The 20,161-nt window shown below is 53.8% G+C and overlaps 1 protein-coding gene across 1 annotated transcript in view; it reads left to right on the plus strand.

Annotated features, from left to right (window-relative positions):
* Positions 1-20,161, plus strand: part of GLI2 (GLI family zinc finger 2) — a 260,479-nt gene that overhangs the window by 52,047 nt on the left and 188,271 nt on the right. Inside the window, exon 2 of the mRNA XM_050750440.1 lies at positions 9,442-9,619. Coding sequence (XP_050606397.1) covers positions 9,472-9,619 — 148 coding nt within the window. The 5' untranslated portion in view covers positions 9,442-9,471. The remainder of the gene's footprint in view (positions 1-9,441; positions 9,620-20,161) is intronic.

Consider the following 20,161-nt stretch of genomic DNA (forward strand, 5'->3'; position numbering starts at 1 on the left):
CTAGGCTTCAGGGCTCTCCAGGGAGGAAGGTGATGGACAATGGGAATTTAGCACCGAGTGGAACAGGCACGTTAGAAACAGATGCCAACCTGAGATTTTTGATGTCAGACTGTAGAGGCGCTGGCACCGGCGTGGGTGGAGGAGGGGGGCTGGATGTGACTGTCGTGTCCATTCTTGGACAGAGCCTTCTGTTGGTGGGGCAGCTTCCAGGCACTGCTCAGGGGCAGGCCTTCTCCAGCTGCAGGGACGATAAGGCCAGGCCTGTGAGTGCCAGGCCCCATGAGAGACATGCTGTTCATCCCCATTTAACAGATAAGGAAACCGAGGCTTAGGGAGAAGTCGATTCTTGTCAACAGTCCCTGATAGAGCTGGGAGGCGAACATGGCCGCTCCTTCTCCGGAGTCTGCACTCACTGGCCTCCTGCTGAGTGTGCCAGCCACTGACATGTGCAGAGCATAGTGTCAAAGTTCAGTCACAGCACAAAGAGGTTGGTGAGCTCTGTCTAGGACTCTGGGAAGAGGGTGTGAGAGCAAGCTCTCTGGGTTTTAAAGCATGGCATCCTCGGTAGAGCAGAGGGAAGAATGTTCCTGGCAGGAAGGCATGGGGATTGGAGAGGGCCTGCTGGCTTTCAGGGAGTAAACCCAAGTGGAAACAAACGGAAGTCACGAGGCCGTCTCAAGTGTCAACCTCAAAGTAGGTCTTACCCACAGCCTCCCAGAGGGAAAAAGCCCTCTTGATACTCATCAACTCTTATCGGAGACTGGCTGCCCCTGGAGGGGCCTGCATTTCCCATTGGGGCCCTCCCTGGCCCCTGTTCCAGCCCAGCAAGTCAGTGAATTGGGGTTAATTATCTGTTTTCCTGGACACCAGCAGGCCCAGGAGCTGGGCAAATTAGGGGAGCTTTTGTACTTGGAAAAACAAATTCAAGGAGCGATAAAGAAGCAGGTGCACCTGCTAGGATGGGGATTTTGCATGGTGCCCGCCCCTGGCCACACCGGGAGGGTGAGGGCTTTGGCCACCCCCTCAACTTGTAGGCCCCTGGGCTGCATTGCCTGGAAGAGGTGGGGGCAGCAGGCACCGGCTGGCCAGGCTGTGCTGCAGAAGCATGTCAGACACCTAGGGGCTGGAGGCCTTCCTAAACCTCAGTCTCCTTCTAGCCTGCCCTTCCCAGATACCCTGACGGCCCCCATGGTTCCCCTTCAATCTGGCTTATCACCTGTTTCTTTTCTTTCTTTCTTTCTTTTTTTGAGATGGAGTCTCGCTCTGTCGCCTGGTTGGAGTGTAGTGACAAGATCTCTGCTCACTGCAACCTCCGCCTCCCGGGTTCATGTGATTCTCCTGCCTCAGCCTGCTGAGTAGCTGGGATTACAGGCGCCTGCCACCACAGCTGGCTGATTTTTGTATTTTCAGTAGAGACGGGGTTTCACCGTGTTTCATCAGGCTGGTCTCAAGCTTCTGACCTCAGGTGATCCGCCCTCGTCGGCCTCCCAAAGTGCTGGGATTACAGGTGTGAGCCACCGCACCCGGCCTCACCTACTTCTGTCTCCCTGTGGGAACACTTTTTTTCTTGCCTTAGAGTGTGCCAAGGGCATCTCCCTCCCTTTGCTCATGCAGTTCCCGGACCCTGGAGTGCTCTTCCCTTTGTGCTGTCTGGGCCAAGTTCAGGACCCTTTCATTCTCTGACTGGAAGCCACAGGGCAGACTGGAAGGTCACCAGGAAGCCTCCTCTGACCTCCTCAGGCAGCCCGCCCTTGTTGACCTCCCACAGGTAGAAACTCACTGCTGCTTCTTTGACATTTAGCATATACTGCCGTGGACTTTGAAGCACTCTCTACACAAGTGCCTGCCTCAACAACTCTTTACATGTGTGTCTAGAGCTGTGCTTTTATACATTTTGACACCCCTATAATAAGTCTGGAGCCTGGCAGGCATCTATGCATACAAAGAAGTTGGCCATGATGGAGAAAGTAGAAAACTAGAATCCAGCAGACATGCCCTGGACCGCCAGCACTGCCGTATCTTAGCCGTGTGACTCTGGGGAGCTTACTTATCCTCTCCGGGCCTCTGATTTTAAGTGAAAGCAAGGTTCGAGATATTGGCCCAGTGGGAGTAGCTGCTGTGAAAGGTGAAATTACTTGAGGAGAGGAGCTAGCCGGCTCGGGACACCTACGTGTGCTTGAAGGTTTTGTTGTCTTTCTCTGAGCATGGGGCTCCCAGTGTAGGGTCATCCTAGGCAGAGGAGGGGGTCTCAGGAAGGACAGAGCAGTTCAAGAGGACCCTTCTTCCTCTGAGTCAGCGTGGGAGCCATGGATCCCAGGGGATTTTGGAAGAGTGGTTTATTTTCTTCCAGATGTGTCTCCCTTCATTGTCCTCACGGCCTACTGGGTACCAGGTGGAGTGGTGAGCCATGCACCAAATCCGTAGAGAAACGGGAGTCTGTTGGGAGCAGTGGCTGTGCACTGGTGCCTCACGAACATCGCCACTTTCGAGTTTCTGGATAACCTTGCTGGGGGTGCATCCCCCTCACTGTCTGGGGGAAGCCAAGGTCAAGGTTTTAGAGCCTGAGGGGCATGGGGCTGGCCCGGACCCCATGGCCCTGTGTCCCCACATCTGACCAGTGCAGGCATCTTTTGTAGGGTCTGGGCTCCCCTCCTGAGTTTGCCGTCTCCTCAAAGGACCCAGAGTGGAGGCTGTGAGCTGTGGGAGTCCCTGGCTGGAGTGGTGGAAGAGGGACCAGCACAGGTAGGAGCTTGCGGTTCTCGTCCCAGTGTGGTATGGCTGGAAGAGGAGGAGCCGGGGACAAGGCATTTGACACAGCTGCCCACCCCTCCACACTCTGGAAGGCCTGGCACACCTTCCTGAGCTCTGCCTGGCCCCAATCCTGGAGCTCCTTGTTGGTGCCGCTCTCTGGGGCTCTGCGGAGATGTTATCCTGCTGGACCCTAGTGAAACCACGGCAGGCTTCGGTTTCATGTACAGTGATGGGAAGGTGGACAGAGAAGGCAGAAACTGGTGCTGCCTAAGTCTCAGACCCCACAGGCAGGTCCGAGGAGCTGGCGGAGGCCCTGACCATCCCCCCAGCGCCCTGCAGGCAGGTGATTTTTTCTTGGAGAAGAAGAAAATGCGAGAAGCTGCCCATGTAGGGCAGCTGCTATAACAGGTGTTCTGGGCCGTGCTGGGAAGGCTGACTGTCTTCCCACTCACCCTGGGAAGGAGGGTACTCTGCATCACTGGGGAGCAAACTGAAGCTCCGAGAGGGGAAGTAACATGGCCACAGACACACAGTGGATGCAGACTATGCTGGTCCAGGCACACACACACCTCTCATTGTGGGAGAATTCAGTGCCTCATGTTTTAAAATAGGATTATTTTGCCACTGGCAGTAAAATGCCAGCAGTCCTGGGGAACCCTGATGTTCCCCACGTCCCTATCTCCTTCAGGGTGGAGGAGTGAATGTAAATTTGTCTGGGTGGGACAGTGGGGACCGACCTGGGGAGTCAGAGCCCCCTTTGCTTCTAGGCTGCCAGCCTTGGCATTGTGGCATTGGGCTGGTGTCCCTGAGGTCATTTTCCCAATGGAGACAGTGATGTGATGGGAGAGGAAAGGACTGATGACCAGCCCCTGGTGGATATAGGACCAGTCCTCAGGGCCTCGGGCCGTGAGTCGGCTGCTCCCCTTTTAGCTGTCATGAGGTTAGAATGATGATTTCCCTTAATCCGGGCGGCAGTGTGCTCTTCACTCCAGGAGCTTTCACTTTTTACCTCATAGGATCTTAAAAATAAGTCTGCGATCAAGGCAGGGCACGTGTTGATCTCTCGTGTATGTGCACATGTTTGCCTGGGTCTGTGTCCTTGTATATATACATGTGAGTGTTCGTGTACCTCTGCGTGTAACTACATGTATCCTGTATGTGTGCACGTGTGTGGCTGCATATGTGCTGTGAGTGTATGTGTGGTGCATGTGACCATGTGTGACTTCATATATGTGCGTGCCCATGCACACATCTGTGACTTTAATGCGGTGTGCACGTGTGTATGTGGCCTGCGTGCATGTGTATGCATGTGTGTGGCTGTGTATGTGGTTTGTCGGTGTATGTGCTGTGTGCTGTGTGAGTATGTGAGCTTGCATGTGTGTGTGTGCATCTGTGTGTGCCAATGTGTGTGTGCGGGTCCTGGGCACGCATGCTGCACAGCTGACATCACAGCAGAGGTGAGAACACCGTGGCTCTGTGGTGTCTGTGATTGCTGAGAGGCAAGGCTTCCTCGCTCTCCTGGAGATTGATTTTGCCTGGGGAACAATGCTCTAATTCCTGTGAGTCACTCGTTAGAGGAGTTCAAAGAAGCCAGGTGGCGGGAGGGTGTCTGGGATTTCACGTTTCAGGGTGATTCGCTCATTCTGCTCTGATTATTAATTTATTCTTCAAGCCAGTCCTTTAACTCAGAGTTCTTAACCTTTTCTCTGCCGTGGGCCCCTTGGCAACCAAATGCAGTTTGTGGACTCCTCCAATAATGCTATAAATGCATAGAAGAAAAGACACAGGACTATGAAAGAAAGCGATGATGCGACGTCTAAAATGTTCAGGGCACCGCATCTGTGATCAAGAATACATGTGCTGCTTTCCTAGCACATCAAAGGGCAAGGTCAGCAGTGGGGGTAATGAATGGCCGGCGTTAAGTCGGTGAGCATGGGCGTATCTACGACTTATGCCACTGGTAGCCCAAGGGAGACACCAACTTCAGCTCCAAACTAGCAAAGATAAAAATGTATTTTTTAAATCAGGTTAGATAGTCTGCTTTAACCGGAACGTGTAGATTGTTTGTTTATTTATTTTGAGAGAGTCTTGCTCTGTTGCCCAGTCTGGAGTGCAGCGGCATGGTCTTGGCTCACTGCAAACTCCGCCTCCCAGGTTCGAGTGATTCCCCTGCCTCAGCTTCCTGATTAGCTGGGACGACCGGTGCATGCCACCACGCCCGGCTAATTTTTTGTATTGTAGTAGAGACAGGCTTTCACCATGTTAGTCAAGACCGTCTTCATCTCCTGACCTCAGGATCCGCCTGCCTCGGCCTCCCAAAGTGCTGGGATTACAGGTGTGAGCCACCACGCCTGGCTGAACTTGTAGATTATTTGGAAGCCAGAAGGGACCTTATAAACACTCCGTTCGGTTTTTCATATACCCATTCTGTGTCAGAAACAGTTGTAGAACTAACAGAAATGCAGCTCTTCTTGCCACCCCCTGCCTAGACTTGGGGAATCGGAATCTCCAGGGGAAGGCCCAGAAATGCTCCCGAAGCTTCTTGCTGTCACCAGTGCCCCTGCTGAGGCCCCAGAGAGCAGGCGACCTGGGTGAACCTCCTAATGGACAGGGAGATCCTCCAGGCCCTGGGTCCCAGGCACCTGCCCCACCCCCTTAGCAGAATTTTGGAGAGTGTGGCTGTGTTTCCTTTGTGGTTGTTTGGACAGCGGCAGAGCTGTGTGTTTCGAAGGTAAAGTGAGGAATTGACTCTTCTCCTCCCTGTGGTAAGTGCTGTGACTCCCAGCCCCTCTTTTTCTGGAGCCCTGTGGAGCCTGTGGGAACCATCCCTGGAGAGCCCCTCCCTGCTGTCCCCAGGCAGCCCCTGGGGGCCCAGGTGAGACTGTCCGCTGGGGCTGCAGGGCTTGACGGGTCTGCCTCAGATGAGCTTTGGGGAGTGAAAGTGGCTGCCTGGGACCCTGGGTGCCTGGTGTTTACCTAGAAATTGTGCTAATCCGGCTAATTCCTATGATTTACACAGCCTCTTGGCTCTGTGTACTATCTTCTTCTCTGGGAAGGGGTGGGAAGGCAAGGCCACGGATGCAGTGGGCACTGCCTGGAACCCCCCTGCTGCATCTGCTCCCCACAGGCGTTCACGAAACGTCAGGTGCATCTGTGTGCACATCCTTTCCCCGAGCCACAGTCTGGGAGGTGGGCATCTGAATAAACACCCCTCCTCCCTCACTACGTTCACCCAGTTTCTGGAGCGACCACACCCTGAGGCATTTGGGCTGGAGGATCTGACTGTAGGCCTGGCCCTGTGCCTCCCTGGGGAGTGGCCTTGGGCAGCTCACTCCCCATGGGGGCCTCAGCTTCCTCCCCTATAAGAATTGGTGATGACATCCGCTGTGCTGAAGTGAATAGGTGGAATTGCCATGAGGAAGCTGCAGCTGCTGTGTTTTGGGTCTGTTCTTCATGGATGGAGCCTTCTAGTTACCAGCTTGGGCTGGGCCTGGCTATGGCAACGCTGTGCTGAACAGCTCCTGGCCTGAAGGTGATGAATGTAATCCGGGGACGTTGAGTAGGGACGTGATCTGACTGCTTCAGGGCTCCAACCATGGGCTAGGAGGGGAAGGGGGGCTTCCTGGAGGAGGTGACGTCCGAGTGGCACCTTGAAGGAAGAGTAAGAGTCCATCAAACACAGAAAGGTGAACGGTTTCCAGTGAGTGGCACAGCTTGGGCAGAGGCCTGGCTGTGTGCAAGGGCAGAGCCAGTTATCCCTGTTAGGAGGGTCACGCAGCCAGGGAGCTCGTAGGGAGAGGAAGCTGTAGGTAGACATGGGAAGACTTTACCTGAAGACCAAGGGGCTCAGCAGGGGAGGGATGGAGTGATACGTGGTTTCTGGGAAGGTCCCTGGCTGAAGCACAGGGAATAAACTGGAGTGGACCAGAGGTGTGAAAAGTGCCAGGACCCAGAGGGGAAGAGTGTCTGGCACAGAGCAGCCAGTGGGAGAGGCAGTGCTGGTGAGGCGTGCAGGTGCTGGGGGGTGTGGGGGGAAGTGATGGGGCTCACAGTCTTCGTGTGTGGGTCGGGGAGAGGAGGAAGGTGGTTCAAGGATGCAGCTCAGGTGACTGGTGTGGTGGTGCCTATGACCAGGTAAGGGGCAGAGAAACAGCAGGCACGAACCAGTGCATACTGCTGGTGGCCATTCAGATAGCCAGAATCTTAAGGGGTGGATTTTAAAGTAGGCTTAAAAGAGCAGGCAGCAATCCCTGAATTTCTAGGCCACAAGGAGGCCCGTGACTCACCAGCAAGGAGATTTTTCTCTCTCCCATCTTCTTGACTTTCTTGGGCTTTCTGGGCAGGGAGTTTTGAAAGATTGTGGAAACTGGCCAGACTGGTGTGTGCAGATGAGCCAGGAGCTGACAGGAGCTGTGGACATCCTTCATGGGGCTCCTCCATTGTTCTTGTGTACTCATTTTTTTCTACTTAAAAAGATGGGGAGTATTGTGTGGATTTAAAAAATAAAATTCTAGGCCGAGTGTGGTAGTGTGCACCTGTAGTCCCAGCTGAGGCCGGAGGATCACTTGAGCCCGGGAGTTTGAGGCTGCAGTGAGCTTTGATTGCGCCACTGCACTCCAGCCTGGGCGACGGGAGAGACCCTGCCTCAAAAAAGAAAAATTCTTGGCTGGGCTCGTTGGCTCACGCCTGCAATCCCAGCACTTTGGGAGGCCGAGGCAGGTGGATCACTTGAGGCCAGGAGTTCAAGACCAGCCTGGCCAACATGGTGAAACCCTGTCTCTACTAAAAAATACAAAAATTAGCTGAGTGTGATGGCACACACCTGTAATCCCAGCTACTCGGGCGGCTGAGACACGAGAATCGTTTGAATCTGGGTGACGGAGGTTGCAGTGAGCTGAGATCACACCACTGCACCCCAGCCTGGGTCACAGAGTGAGACTCTGTCTAAAAAAAAATAAAAATAAAAATAAACATAAAGACAGGAAAGTTCTAGGGCCTACTAATGTGGATTTAGCTGAGGGCCCTGGCAAAGGAGCTGACCGCAGGTGTCTGCACAATGTGACCCCCATCCCCACACTCTCTGCAGGACCTTCACACAGCTGCCCGCAACCTTTCTGCCCCACTCCTCCAGGTGTCCAGCCAAAAATGCCAGCTGTCTTCCTCACCACCTTCTTTAAAACATCTGACCGGCCAGGTGCGGTGGCTCATGCCTGTAATCCCAGCACTTTAGGAGGCCGAGGCAGGCAGATCACCTGAGGTCAGGTGTTTGAGACCAGCCTGACCAACATGGGGAAACCCTGTCTCTACAAAAAATATGAAATTAGCTGGGCGTGGTGGCGCCTGCCTGTAATCCCAGCTACTCGGGATTGCAGGAGAATCACTTGAACCTGGGAGGCAGAGGTTGCGGTGAGCCGAGATCGCGCCATTGCACTCCAGCCTGGGCAACAAGAGCGAAACTCCGTCTCAAAAACAAACAAACAAAAAACAAACATGTGACCTTCAGATTTCTCTTCTGATATGAAGGCTGGATTGCCAGTGTCTGCTCTGACCCACAACCCAGCTGGAGACGGAAGTTGCCTGTTTCCCGAATCCCTCTGGGTGTTCCTCCCTTGCTCACAGCCACTTTCCGTCCCTCCTTATCCAGTCTGTAGCCCGGCCTTTTGGCTCTGCCTTCAAAGCATGTCCATGTTTCACCAGCTCCACCGCCACCTGCTTAACCCAAACTGCCATTGTCTCTCCCTGAGTCAATGCAGTAGCCCCCACTCCCCCGAAAAGCCTGTTCTCTGCACAACAGTGGAGTGATCCCTTTACACAGGGAGTCAGTCCTGCCCCTCCCCTGCTCAAGACCCTCTGACGCCTGCACTTCCCTTCTGGTCACTACTCAAAGAAGCCAGCCTCTTCCCACATGGCCCCTGGCTCCTGGCTTTGTCCTCTGGCTGCAGTGGGGTGGCCCCTCAGGCATCCCATCCCTACCCCAGAGAGGCCCAGCAGTGCTGCCCCACTGTGCCCCTGCAACCCTCTCTGTCCTGCTTTCTTTTCCTGAGCCACCTCCCACTCACTGATATTAAATCTACATTTATTTTCCCCTTGTTTGCCCCCAAGGAGAATGTAAACTCCACATATTGTATCTTCAGCACCAGGCGTGATGCCTGATGCATACTAGGGGCTTAAAAATATGTTGACTGAGTGCATGTGAGTCAATAAAGGATGAACATTTATTGAATGAATGGGTGAAGGAATGAGCGAACATGCAGATGAATAAGTGAAAGGTTCTGGTGAGCAGGGAAGCAACCTGAAAATGAGGGCCTTTCTTTGAGGACCTCCAGGTCATTGTCACCATATTTATTTTTATTTTCCCCATGATTTGCAGACAGAGGTCATTATTTCTGACTTTACTCCCCCATCAGAGGTTACCTGCCATTCATATCAGTAGGAACTTGTTACTTAGATTTTTAGAATCTGGGTAGAAGATGATGAGAATGGCCTGCAGTTGTCCGTGAGGTCGTTCAGAAGACCAGGCGAATCCCAGGACTAATAATTCTCAAAATTAATTAAACCCTCCTTCCTAATTATAAGAGAATTAGAATGAAGTTGGTTGCTTTAGAAGCGAGTGGCGGTGTGAATCTGGGTCGGCGTTTCCCGGCTGGGTTTGGGCGCAGTGTTGGTGAGTGTCTTTGTCTTCTCTTTTAGAGTTGCCACCTAGGACGATGAGCGGCTGAGATGGAGACGTCTGCCTCAGCCACTGCCTCCGAGAAGCAAGAAGCCAAAAGTGGGATCCTGGAGGCCGCTGGCTTCCCCGACCCAGGCAAAAAGGCCTCTCCTTTGGTGGTGGCCGCAGCAGCAGCAGCAGCGGTAGCTGCCCAAGGAGGTACTTTCTGTTTTGCACACTTGGAGGGCAGCAGGGGTGTTTTTCATTAGCCCATTAGGATTTAATTAGAGTGGTGGCCTATGTCATCAGGGAGGCACGCTGGGTTTATGGAAGGCAAAGAGGAGGGCGCCTCTGCTCCCGGGAATCCAAGGCACCATGAAGGTTGCCTGTGAGTTTGCGAGGAGGTCTGGCCACCCCAAGTCCTGGGGCGGAGCTGCCTCAGACAGCGGCGGGTGGGGCCTGAGTACTGGGAGGGGAGAGAGGGAGGAGGGGCGTGGTCGCTGCCAGGCAGCCCTGGGGTGCGTGCAGCTGGCACATTTGAGATGTGCCCAGAGAACTTCTTGCTTCTTGCCTGCCAAGGACTGTTTTGGAAAGTAATTGTCTCCTGATGCCTTCTGGCTCAAATTAGAGGGTCAGGTACGGAATTTACTATCTTAGGTGAATTTTTGGCCAACTTAATTATAACAAAAGAGACTACACGAGCCACAGCCTCTCATTTTACTGCCCCAAAGAGAAAGACTCTCGGGTTTCCACTGGGCCGTCCGTGCCAGCATCCCGTTGGGAAAGTTTGGCGGGAAGACGAGACCTCCCCTGTGTCTGCACAGTCCATCTGGAGGCCACAGAACTATTTCTGTCTCGGAGGAATGGAGAGACTTCGATTTCTGTTCCTCCCTTTTTGTTCCAGTGCATTTAGTCAGGCCCTGTTGCTCTCACGGCTCAGGCACAGCTCAGAGAGCAGCCGGGGAAGAGAATGCGCCTTTTCTTCCGGCCGGCGCTTGGGTAGCGCCTCTCACACTTTGATGTGTACGCAGTTGTGGGGGGCTTGTTTCGGTGCAGACCCCGATTCAGTAAGTTGGGGCGGGGCTGAGTTTCTGCATTTCTGTTGGGTGCCAAGACGATGCTGGGGCTGCTGGTTCACAGGCCACGCGGAGCCTGTGAACATGGAATGGGAAAAGGGGATCAGGAACACGGAAAGACCCTCGGAGCGGTTTAGGAGTTGGTGTTTCTAAGAGTGGACCTAAGGGTCTGCGAGGGGTTGTTACTATATTTGCTTTTATTTGTCCTGTGATTCTAAGTGGGCGGTCATTACTGGGATGTGTGGCCCATGTCAGGAAAGGGAGATCTGAGGTCAACCTTCAGGCCCCCTTGGGGAGATGGCCTTCTGAGCTGGACGATCCCTCTCCACCCTGTGCCCCTTGGACAGGGACTCTCTAGGCCCTCCCTCTGTGTGGAGGGGCCGGCTGGGAGTGGAGGAAGAGCTCTTAGGTGGAGTGGGAGGAGCCAAGCGCACAGGGCGGGAAGAGCGGGTGGAGGGGCCCTGGTCCTGGGGCCACATGGTCTTTTCCTTCCCCTGGGTCAGGGCCATCCCTGGCCTGTGGGGACGCCCCAAGCTGCCCCTCTGTCCATGCTCTGAGGCCTTGTGAGCTCCAGGAAGCCTGGCCTCCGCGTATGTCTGGCCTGCCGCAGGGTTTTCAGTGGGAACTATCCCCCCATCCCTCCGCCCTGCACCCTGCCTCTTCAAGCCATGAGTGGATCATGAACCACCGTGGTGCAATTTCCTGATGTGTCACACAGCAGTAGAGGACAGACTTAGGCAGTAATTAGACAGTAATTAGAATGTAATTGCGGGGGAGCCCCTCTAGTGTCAGGCTGAGTTGTCATTATTGGTGCAATAGCAACAGATGCTTGAGGGATTCTTGATCTGTGGTGGGAGTAGGGGCCAGGCAGGAGGCCCAAAGCTTGGAGTACAGCACCTCCGCAAAGGCCTTCACCTCCCAACGCCACCCCACTGCACCCCACCCCCGATGCCTTTCCTGCCCACCCTGCAGTCTCTTGTTGACTGCAGGGTGACTTGGCTGGTGAGGTTCCAGCAGAGGGTGGACCCAGCCTTCGTGACCATAGTTGCCACAGGGCAGGTGGCCTGTTGGCAGTCTCGGGCCAGATGTCTGCTGCTGGAGAGTCGTGAGGACCCCAGAGCCTCCTTACCCATCGCTGCTCCCTGCACCGGTCTCTGAGCAGCTTTTTTGGGAAGGGTCCTCCTGGAGTCAGGGGAGAGCAGCTGTTCCTTCGTGGCACAAAGCAGGGACATTGTGGGCTGAGTCTCCTGGTGCTGGTGAAACGCGGCGGCTGCATTCGTGGATGGGATGGGTGGTGCGCTGGCCTGGGTCCCGGTTTTCCTAATCTGTGTCAAGAGTGGATTTGACAGGTGTTGTCCACAGTCTTTATGATCTTGGAACGTCAGATCTTCCTTAAATGTTGCTGGATGGTGGCAGAGGTGCGTGGGCAAGAATCCTCATGTACTTAGCAACCCTGAGTCCCCCGGAAGACTCCAAAGAGCCGCGGATGTGGGCCTCACTGCCTGCAGGAGTACACACCTGTCGGCAGGTGAGGAGAATGTGTGGACAGAGGTGCCTGGCGGCTGCAGGTGGTTGGCGGGGGTGCCCCTCAGGGGCAGGGATGCTCTTGCATTCATCTCTAGGTCTCAGCGTCTGGTGCTGGGCCTGGCATGAGGGGTACCCAAGGGTCTTCTGGGACCAGAATGGTGTAGGAGAAAGGGTGGCATTGGTGAAGCCCGAGGAAGTCGTCATGGGCCAGAAGCATTTGCTGCAGCCACTGAAGAGTTGGGCACTCAGCCTTCAGGCGCAGGGCTGGGTGTGGACAGTGGGTGAGGAGGGGCTGTGAGGGACTGTGCCAAGCCTGGAAGAGGGACAGTGCTGCAGGGTGCACACTGGGTGGCTGCAGGGGTGCAGGGAGCTGAGAATTCTTGCTGAGGGGCCTCTCTTCTCGAGTTATTTCTGGGAAAGACGAATCATCTTGGTCTGGGCAGCTTGTCTGAGACCTGTTTGCTGGGGGCAGGAGCAGACTGAGTCAATTCCCCTGTTGGTGCTCAGGTGACCACTTAGACACCGGCTCCTCTGAGGCCTGGCTTGTTCCTCCAAATCCCCTGACATTGTCCCCATGGTTCACACCCTGATTTGCTGTCTGGCAGAAAGGGATGATTTATATGAGCTTAGTGTTTCCTGACTTATTACACATCCAAGGAGGGGTGGGGTGGGTGGGTCCTGTCTGAGGATGTCAGGGGCACAGTGGTGAGGAAACAGCCAAATCCTGCAAGCTGTCAGGGGCTGTTTCCTGGCATCTGTAAGGTATCCAAATGTGGGGGCACCCTGCATTCCCCTGCAGCTCATGGCCCCTCATCCAGCCTCCCCCACCCCTCACTGTCACCAGTTCCAAGAGCTTCCATTCCATGGCTAGAATTGTATGGCTTCAGCTGGTTCATACAGTACACATACCTGCAGGCAGAAGGATTTCACTTTTTTGTTTGTTTGCTTGTTTTTTGAGACTGAGTCTCACTCTGTCGCCCAGTCCGGAGTGCAGTGGCATGATCTCAGCTCACGCAACCTCTGCCTCCTGGGTTCAAGCCACTATCCTGCCTTCTGAGTAGCTGGGATTACAGGTGTGCACCACCATGCCCGGCTAATTTTTGTATTTTTAGTAGAAATGGGGTTTCACCATGTTGGCCAGGCTGGTCTTGAATTCCTGACCTCAAGTGATCGGCCTGCCCTGGCCTCCCAAAGTACTGGGATTACAGGCACGAGCCACAGCAGGATTTCACTTCTGAGTTACTTATATCTGTGAAAAATTGAAGACAGCCTACCTGTTCATTGATAGAGGATCGGTTCATCTGTGGAACATCTTGAATGGAACACGATGCAGCCACTGAAAATGTTAATTAAGACTTTTCAATTACAGGGTGGGAACATGCTTATATTCTAATATTAAGTGGTATAAAAAGATGGTGCGACTGATCTCAAGCGCCGCTAGGAATGAGATAGAAAGTGAAGGTGCACAGTGAGGAGAGAGGACATGAAGGAGGTGGGAGGCCCCAGCAGCAAAGCTCGGAAAACCCAGGCAGGAGCTCCTGGGTGCCAGGCTGGTGCGGTCAGAGCCTCTCCTTCAGTACCTCCCGTAATTTAGATGAGACTGAGGCCCATTTGGGCATGGGGCTTGCCCAAGGCTACCAGCTGCTTCAACCACGAGCTGGGCCTGGGGCTTAGGGCTCCTGCCTCTCACATGGTGGGAGTCTCTTTCAGGTATTTGCTTTTAGATTGTTGTTTAGATTGCTCTTAGACTTGGGCCTTAATTTAGGTCCTACTGCTACCCTGGGGTGAGTGTCCAGCCTTGGTAAGCTCTCCTCGTGTGTTTTCGTGTCTCAGTTCCCTCATCCATCCTAGGCCCTGAGGGCACCTGCTCTCTTCCAAACAGCCAGTTTGTTGAGGTCTGGGGCTGTGACCTATTTGCAAAGTCACCTACCTCGACTGGCCTCTGTTGCCTGACTTCCCCTAGGAGTCCATGAGGCTGGGCCTGTTGGGGGCTGGGTGTTTCCACTCAGAGCCACTATTTCCCTGTGCCAGAAAATGCTTGAGAAACATATTTGCAGAGCAGAGCACGGCTGGGCTGGACCGAGCTGGACCAAAGGAAAAAGCAGCCCTGTGGTCAGACCGGGGAAAGGTTAGTTTAATCATCTGGCTGGAGCAGTTCATAAGAGCAGACAGCAGAAGCCTGGGAGGGCGAGTTCTTCCCCAGCCTCTTTTGCTGTTGTGCTAACACTTTGGAGGCCATAAATCTTTTAAAACACATTTTGGCCCAGAGGTTTTCCCCTCCTTTAACTTCTAAAATGGTGTAATTTTAAAAGCAATTTGATTCAGATGTTTCTCATTGCTTTATACTGAAACTGTCCAAATTCTGTTGTATTTTCCTCCTCCGCTGTGAGTTCTCTTTCAGAAATATTTCCGAACCTCTCTGTGTGCCTCACTGAGCACCAGGGACTACTCAGAGCCTCTGGGATAATATGAAAGGCGGAGCTGGGTCTGATCTCATGAGCTTTGCTAGTTTCTGGAATCAAGCAGCCAGACAGACTTTAAACATCCTGGGATGCACCTGCCATGGCCAACACCCACCTCTTCCATGGAGTAGCCACTGTGTGCTGGGCCAGGTGTCCTCCCAGTGTGGGCCTCACCAGCAACGTCAGCATCCCCTGGGAATTGTTAGAAATGCTAATTCTTGAGCCCCACCTTAGACCCACTGCATCTGAGTCTGTGGGGGTAGAGCCCAGCAAGCTGTGTTTACACAAACCCTCTCGGTGATTCGGATACACTCCTAAGTAGGCGAACCACGTGTTCTGACTCCATGAGGTAGGGTGGATCTTTTCATATGTAAGATGGGAGTTAGACACAGAGCTGCAGTGCAGATGAAGCACTAGATGACTCTCAGCACAGTGCTCCAGTGTTCCAGGAGGCCTCCGTGCTACCTACTCATACTGGCAGCCCTCCTATCTTCTGCATTGGCCCTGCTGGGTTCTTGGAAAGTTTTTCTGAGGCACAGTTTTGTAGGATGGGAGTTAGACACAGAGCTGCAGTGCAGAGATTTCTTTCAGGAGGCTTCTGATGTACGTACACAGGCCTGCCAGGGCACTTGTTGGATAGTAGCTGTAACACGGCCTCTCTTCAGGCAGTGCCAAAGAAGTAGTGAGAAGCAGCCTGGAGCCAGGCTGCCTGGGTAAGTCCCAGTTCTGCTGACCTTAGGCAGGTCTGTGCCTCACTTTTCTCATCTATAAAATGAACATGATCTTGGTTGTGAGCATTCCTTGAGTTAGCACATGGGAAGTGCTTAGAAAAGTACTGGGCACAGAGGTGGCTCTGTGTGAGGTCCAAGTAGAGTATTTGCTTTGTGAACTATTGCTATTCTTCCTACCGGTTTTCCTTTTCTAGATCTGCATACTGTGCCTGACTTAGAAAGTTTCCCTTTCACTGGTAACCCTTGCCCCCTGACCCATTGAGGCTAACAGCAGGTGGGAAGCCCAGGTTTCTGGTGATTTCCTACTTGAGAGTGGTGGGTGCCCTGGGCTGGAAATCAGACCTGGCTTCCTGTCATGCTTTGCTTTGCTCCCAGGGCCTGTCCTGGGTATCTGTCCTGAATGGGCTCCTGGCCTGTCTGATCTGGTCTTTTCCCTAGCACACTGGAGACCAGACCAGACCAGACCAGACCAAAGGTTACTAAAACTGGCCAAGCCGTAGACTCTCGTGACAGTGACTGTATAAGTGCAGGGTCCAGGGCAGCCCCTGGGCTGGGGCCTGGGCATATGTATTTTTAATACGCTTCACAGGTCATTGGGTGCAGTCGGTCCAAGGCATGAACAAGATCCTTTGGAGTATTAAAGAGTCTCAGGTGGGGAGACGACGGTTTGCAGCTGGTAGTACTGGCAGGGCTGTGACCAGGCTAGCATAGCTAGGGTCAAGCACTAGATGACTCTCAGCACAGTGCTCCAGTGTTCCAGGAGGCCTCTGTGCTACCTACTCATACTAGCAGCCCTCCTATCTTCTGCATTGGCCCTTCTGGGTTCTTGGAAAGTTTTTCTGAGGCATAGTTTTGCTTAGTGGCGAGGCATGCATGTCCATATGGGAACGCTAAGCAAATACCAGAATATTTAGATGACTCATTTTCATTGAGTTGGCCAGAGCTAGAAAATCCCCTCCCATCACCTGCCTTACTGCACCTAGAAATCTGTCCAATACCCCTCCATTGATACGTACCTCCAAGTCCCTGGTGTCTTTGCACTGTGCCTTTTTCTGTGCCTCCAGGATGTCCATGTGGGCAGGGCATTGCTTCTTCACCACTGTCCCCACATCCGCCCTTGCAGCAGACATCCCATAGGTGACTATGGAATCTGATGCTATCATGCCAGAGGCGTTCCCGGTGGGCTGGTGTGGTCAGCTGTCTCTGGGTATATGGGTCAGTTGAGGCTGGCCCTGGTCTTTGGCTGCCCCCTCCCAGGCCCCATGGCCAGCAGGGAGCTGAGTGGGCCAGCTTCCCCGGCTTATCCGAGTTTCTTTGCTGGGGCCACACACTTTTGCCCTGGGCCTGGAGATGCACCCAGGTGTGACTAAGTGGGCAATTACTCTTATTTAAGTGATTTTCAGGATGGCTGTTGATGCCGCTGGGCTTGTTTTATGGCCCAGCCACCCAGAACAACCAGTTCCCATCAGACTTTGTCCAGAGAGCAGAGCTGAGTTCCCCTGACAGCCTGGCTCACCCAGGAAGCGGGGTGCAGGCTGAGCACCCAGGTGTTTTTCAGGTGGTTCAGGAGTGTACCGCAAGGTTGGATGCCTGGGGTCGGGGGATGAGGCTGGAGGCTTCTTCCTGTTCCCAGCAGAGTCTAGTGGGAAGAGCATGGCTTGGGGTCAGGCAGATCTGGGCTCTTCTTACCCTCTGCTTACCAGCCATGTGTTCTGGGCAAGTCACGGAACTTCTCTGAGATTCGTGCAATGGCAAGGGTAGTGGTCACTTACTTCTGGCTGCCATGGAACTAAGCGAGACAAGGTCTGCTGGGTGGCTAGCAGAGCATGTGGGCACGGAGGAAGTAAATGTCCACATAACGGAAACCTGAACATTCGTCTGGCCTGTCCTGGCCTCCCACCCACTGCCACTCAGAACGACTGCTGTCCAGAATCAGCCTGGCCGCCCCATTTCCCCCAGCACAACAGGTTTGTTCTCTGCTTCTGGCCCCAGCCCGGGTCCTGGACTCTGGGAGGCTCTCCTGGCCTCTGCCTGTTGCTCCTCTTGGTTGCAGAGACTGGCACACATGTTTGCACGTCACCTCTGTGTCACTTTGTTTTCTGGCTGGTGCCTGTAAGCTGGTGAACTCTACCTGTCTGGAATGACAGCGTCAGAGGACAGTGCTGGTGGCTCCTGCCCCTGTGTGCTCCCTGGGGCCTTGGCCATCCATGCCTGGCAGGCACTCCTTCATTTCTCATGGTTCACTGTGAATGTTCAGCTGATGCAGAGTTGGGTGAAGCTTCCAAGTCATTTCCACTTACGGAACTGGGAGAAGCTTTTGAAATCCTTTAATCTGAATCCATTCATTTTACAGATGTGGAAACTGAGGCCCAGAGACACAAACTGCAAAGGGTTGCCTGGTGATATTACTTGGACTGGAAACCAGCTCCCCAGGAACATTCTATCACGTGGGACACAGCTGTCCCTCAACCTGGCCCAAACCCCAACTTCCCAAGTGACTGTGTTTATGTTGGAAACATTTTTCTGACGTTTGGTTCTGTCAAAACTAATTTTAGCATTTCTAAAGCTTGGTAAAAATACAGCCTCATTACTTTGATGTCAGTGCATAGTTTACTATTAGTATATTCTGGGGTTTATCATTTTAGTCATGTTTAACACGGCTGCACCAGGCATGCACTATTAAATCTGGCTTATTTTACATTCCTGTCCGGAATTATTTATTTGTAACAATTTCCTCTCTATCAAAAGACACAGCTAATGCTGTGTTTTAATGTGTTATTTACACACAAAATAACCTATTTACAACTCAGTATGCGCCGGAGGGAGAATGGATGGGCCCCCGTTCCCTGCGTTCTGTTATATCAGAGTTTAACAATCTGGATTGCTAATAGAACCATTTATCATTGCTTGGGAGGGGGGAAAACAGATAATTTATTTTATGTTTGTGGCCAGGTCTCACCGCCTCTGATCTTGGGACCATTTTGAGGATAATGAAGTGAAGGCCTGCGTTTGGTGGGGGCTGTGGGGCGCCCGGGCCTGGGTGCCTGGGGGTTCCCTGCATTCATGTGCACGTCCTACAGATGGTCCCCAACTGTGGATCAGAGAGGCGGTGATGATAGGGACGTTGCCTCTGCCTTCTAGGAGCTCCCAGTTAGAGGTGACCCTCAGGAGATGGTGACAAATCCTGCCCATGGGGCTTCGCAGGGGAGGTGGTGTCTGAGCCTAGGGACATTCAGGCTCCACCAGGTGGAAAGAGGAAAGGGCAGGTGGGCCCTGGTGGGAGGAGGAGGGGCAGAGTGGCCCCCTGGGAGTGCAGGGAGGGGGGATTGGGAGCCATCGGCTCAGTCCGTATGTCTCCTGCGTGAGTCCGTATGTCTCCTGCCTGGCATGTGGGGTCTGAAGGACAAGGCCCCTGTTGCCCTGCGGGGAGGTGCAGAGGTGGCTGGCACACAGGTGGGTGCATGGCTCATCCAGGGTACAGGCCGAGGTCTCGGAGGCTCCACTGAAGTCTCTTTGAATGGACACTGAGGGGTAAGGAGAGAACGCTCCATTTGAAGCTCCTGTCCTCTATGGAGCTCTGTGTGGACACCAGAGGGGGACAGGAAGTGAGGGGAGATGGGTTTAAGAACCAGGGGCCATGGCCCTGTCCCCAAAAGCTTGTGGTTCCCCCATGGAGAACCAGATACCCCAGTTACGATGCTGCTGTAGGCATTATCTGCTGCCTGCAGTAATCCAGGAGAACATTAGGGAAGGATTGTGGTCTCAGGACCTGGTAACACTGCTGTGTACAGCCCTATGACCTGGCTGCTCAGTCAGTCCCACAGAAGCCACTGTGCACTCAGATCAGGAGGCTGGGGAGGGGGTAACCAAAGTGTGATTGCAAAGTGTGGCAGGGCTTGGGCAAGCCCCCTGGGGACGATGCAGGGAGCCATCAGCCCCAGGACACTAGCATGGTCTGGGGGCTGGGGTCTAGGCTTGGACAGGTGAGGTCTGAACCCTTGCCCTGCCCCTTCTCTGTTGCGTATCCTGTGCTGATCCGAATCCCAGTGTCCTCATTTTAAACACAGGCAAAAATACGTATTTTTAGAGGGCTAGGGTGACCAATAATGAGACTCCAGTGCTCAGAGAGCCCCTGGCGCACAGTAGGCATTCTGTAGATGGTAGTGGCAGCTGTTAGTATTATGGTTCTTGCTCTCGTTATGCTTCTTCAAGAACTGTTTTCTAAGGGGTAGCACGTACGTCCCAAAAAACAGTTGAGAGAGCAAATGAAGGAGCTGAGTCTCTGTAATGAGTTAGCAGTTCACCCATGATGTGCGAGGAGGAACCACGCGCTAGCCTGAGGAATAGCATGGGCAAAGGTCCTGGGGTCTGAGAATGGCTGGCGAGGCTGAGCGGAGCAGGAAGCACTGGCAAATGAGGCTGGTTCTGTCAGCCTCCTTGTGAGGACCCTCCCAGATCCCGCACAAGCTCACATCTGAGGCCGAGTCTAGTGGCCCCTCCTAGCGTCTGTGTCCTCCCTCTGCTCACGGCCACACGTGGACACTGGTGACTCAGCCAGGCCCTGTGCGCACGGCTTGCTTGGACCCCCACCCCCACCCCACCCAACCCTCAGCATCTGGCTGCTTCTTCTTCTGGGTGGGCAGGGTGGGGAGGGAGCCAGAGGGGCTCTGTCTTGAGAAGCCGCCCTTGGCTCTTTCCCCACGAATATGTCCTGGCTGGCCCTGCTCGCAGAGGGCGTGGACCTCTGCTTTGTGTTGTGGGGGACTGTGAAGCCTGAAACCCTGGCACCAGACAGTCAGGCCTCTGGGCAGAGCAGGGCCTCATCCGCCGTCTGACTTTCCATCTCGTTTTCAGCAGCGATATTTGAGAGGAGGTTTTGGTTTGGTGTGGAGTGGACAACGCTTTGCACCTTCTGTTATCCCTGCCATTCTAGAAATGGAAGGATGTCCAGGAGAAGCCCCTTGC

Source organism: Macaca thibetana, chromosome 12 (genome assembly GCF_024542745.1).
Source record: "Macaca thibetana thibetana isolate TM-01 chromosome 12, ASM2454274v1, whole genome shotgun sequence".
Taxonomy (NCBI): domain Eukaryota; kingdom Metazoa; phylum Chordata; class Mammalia; order Primates; family Cercopithecidae; genus Macaca; species Macaca thibetana.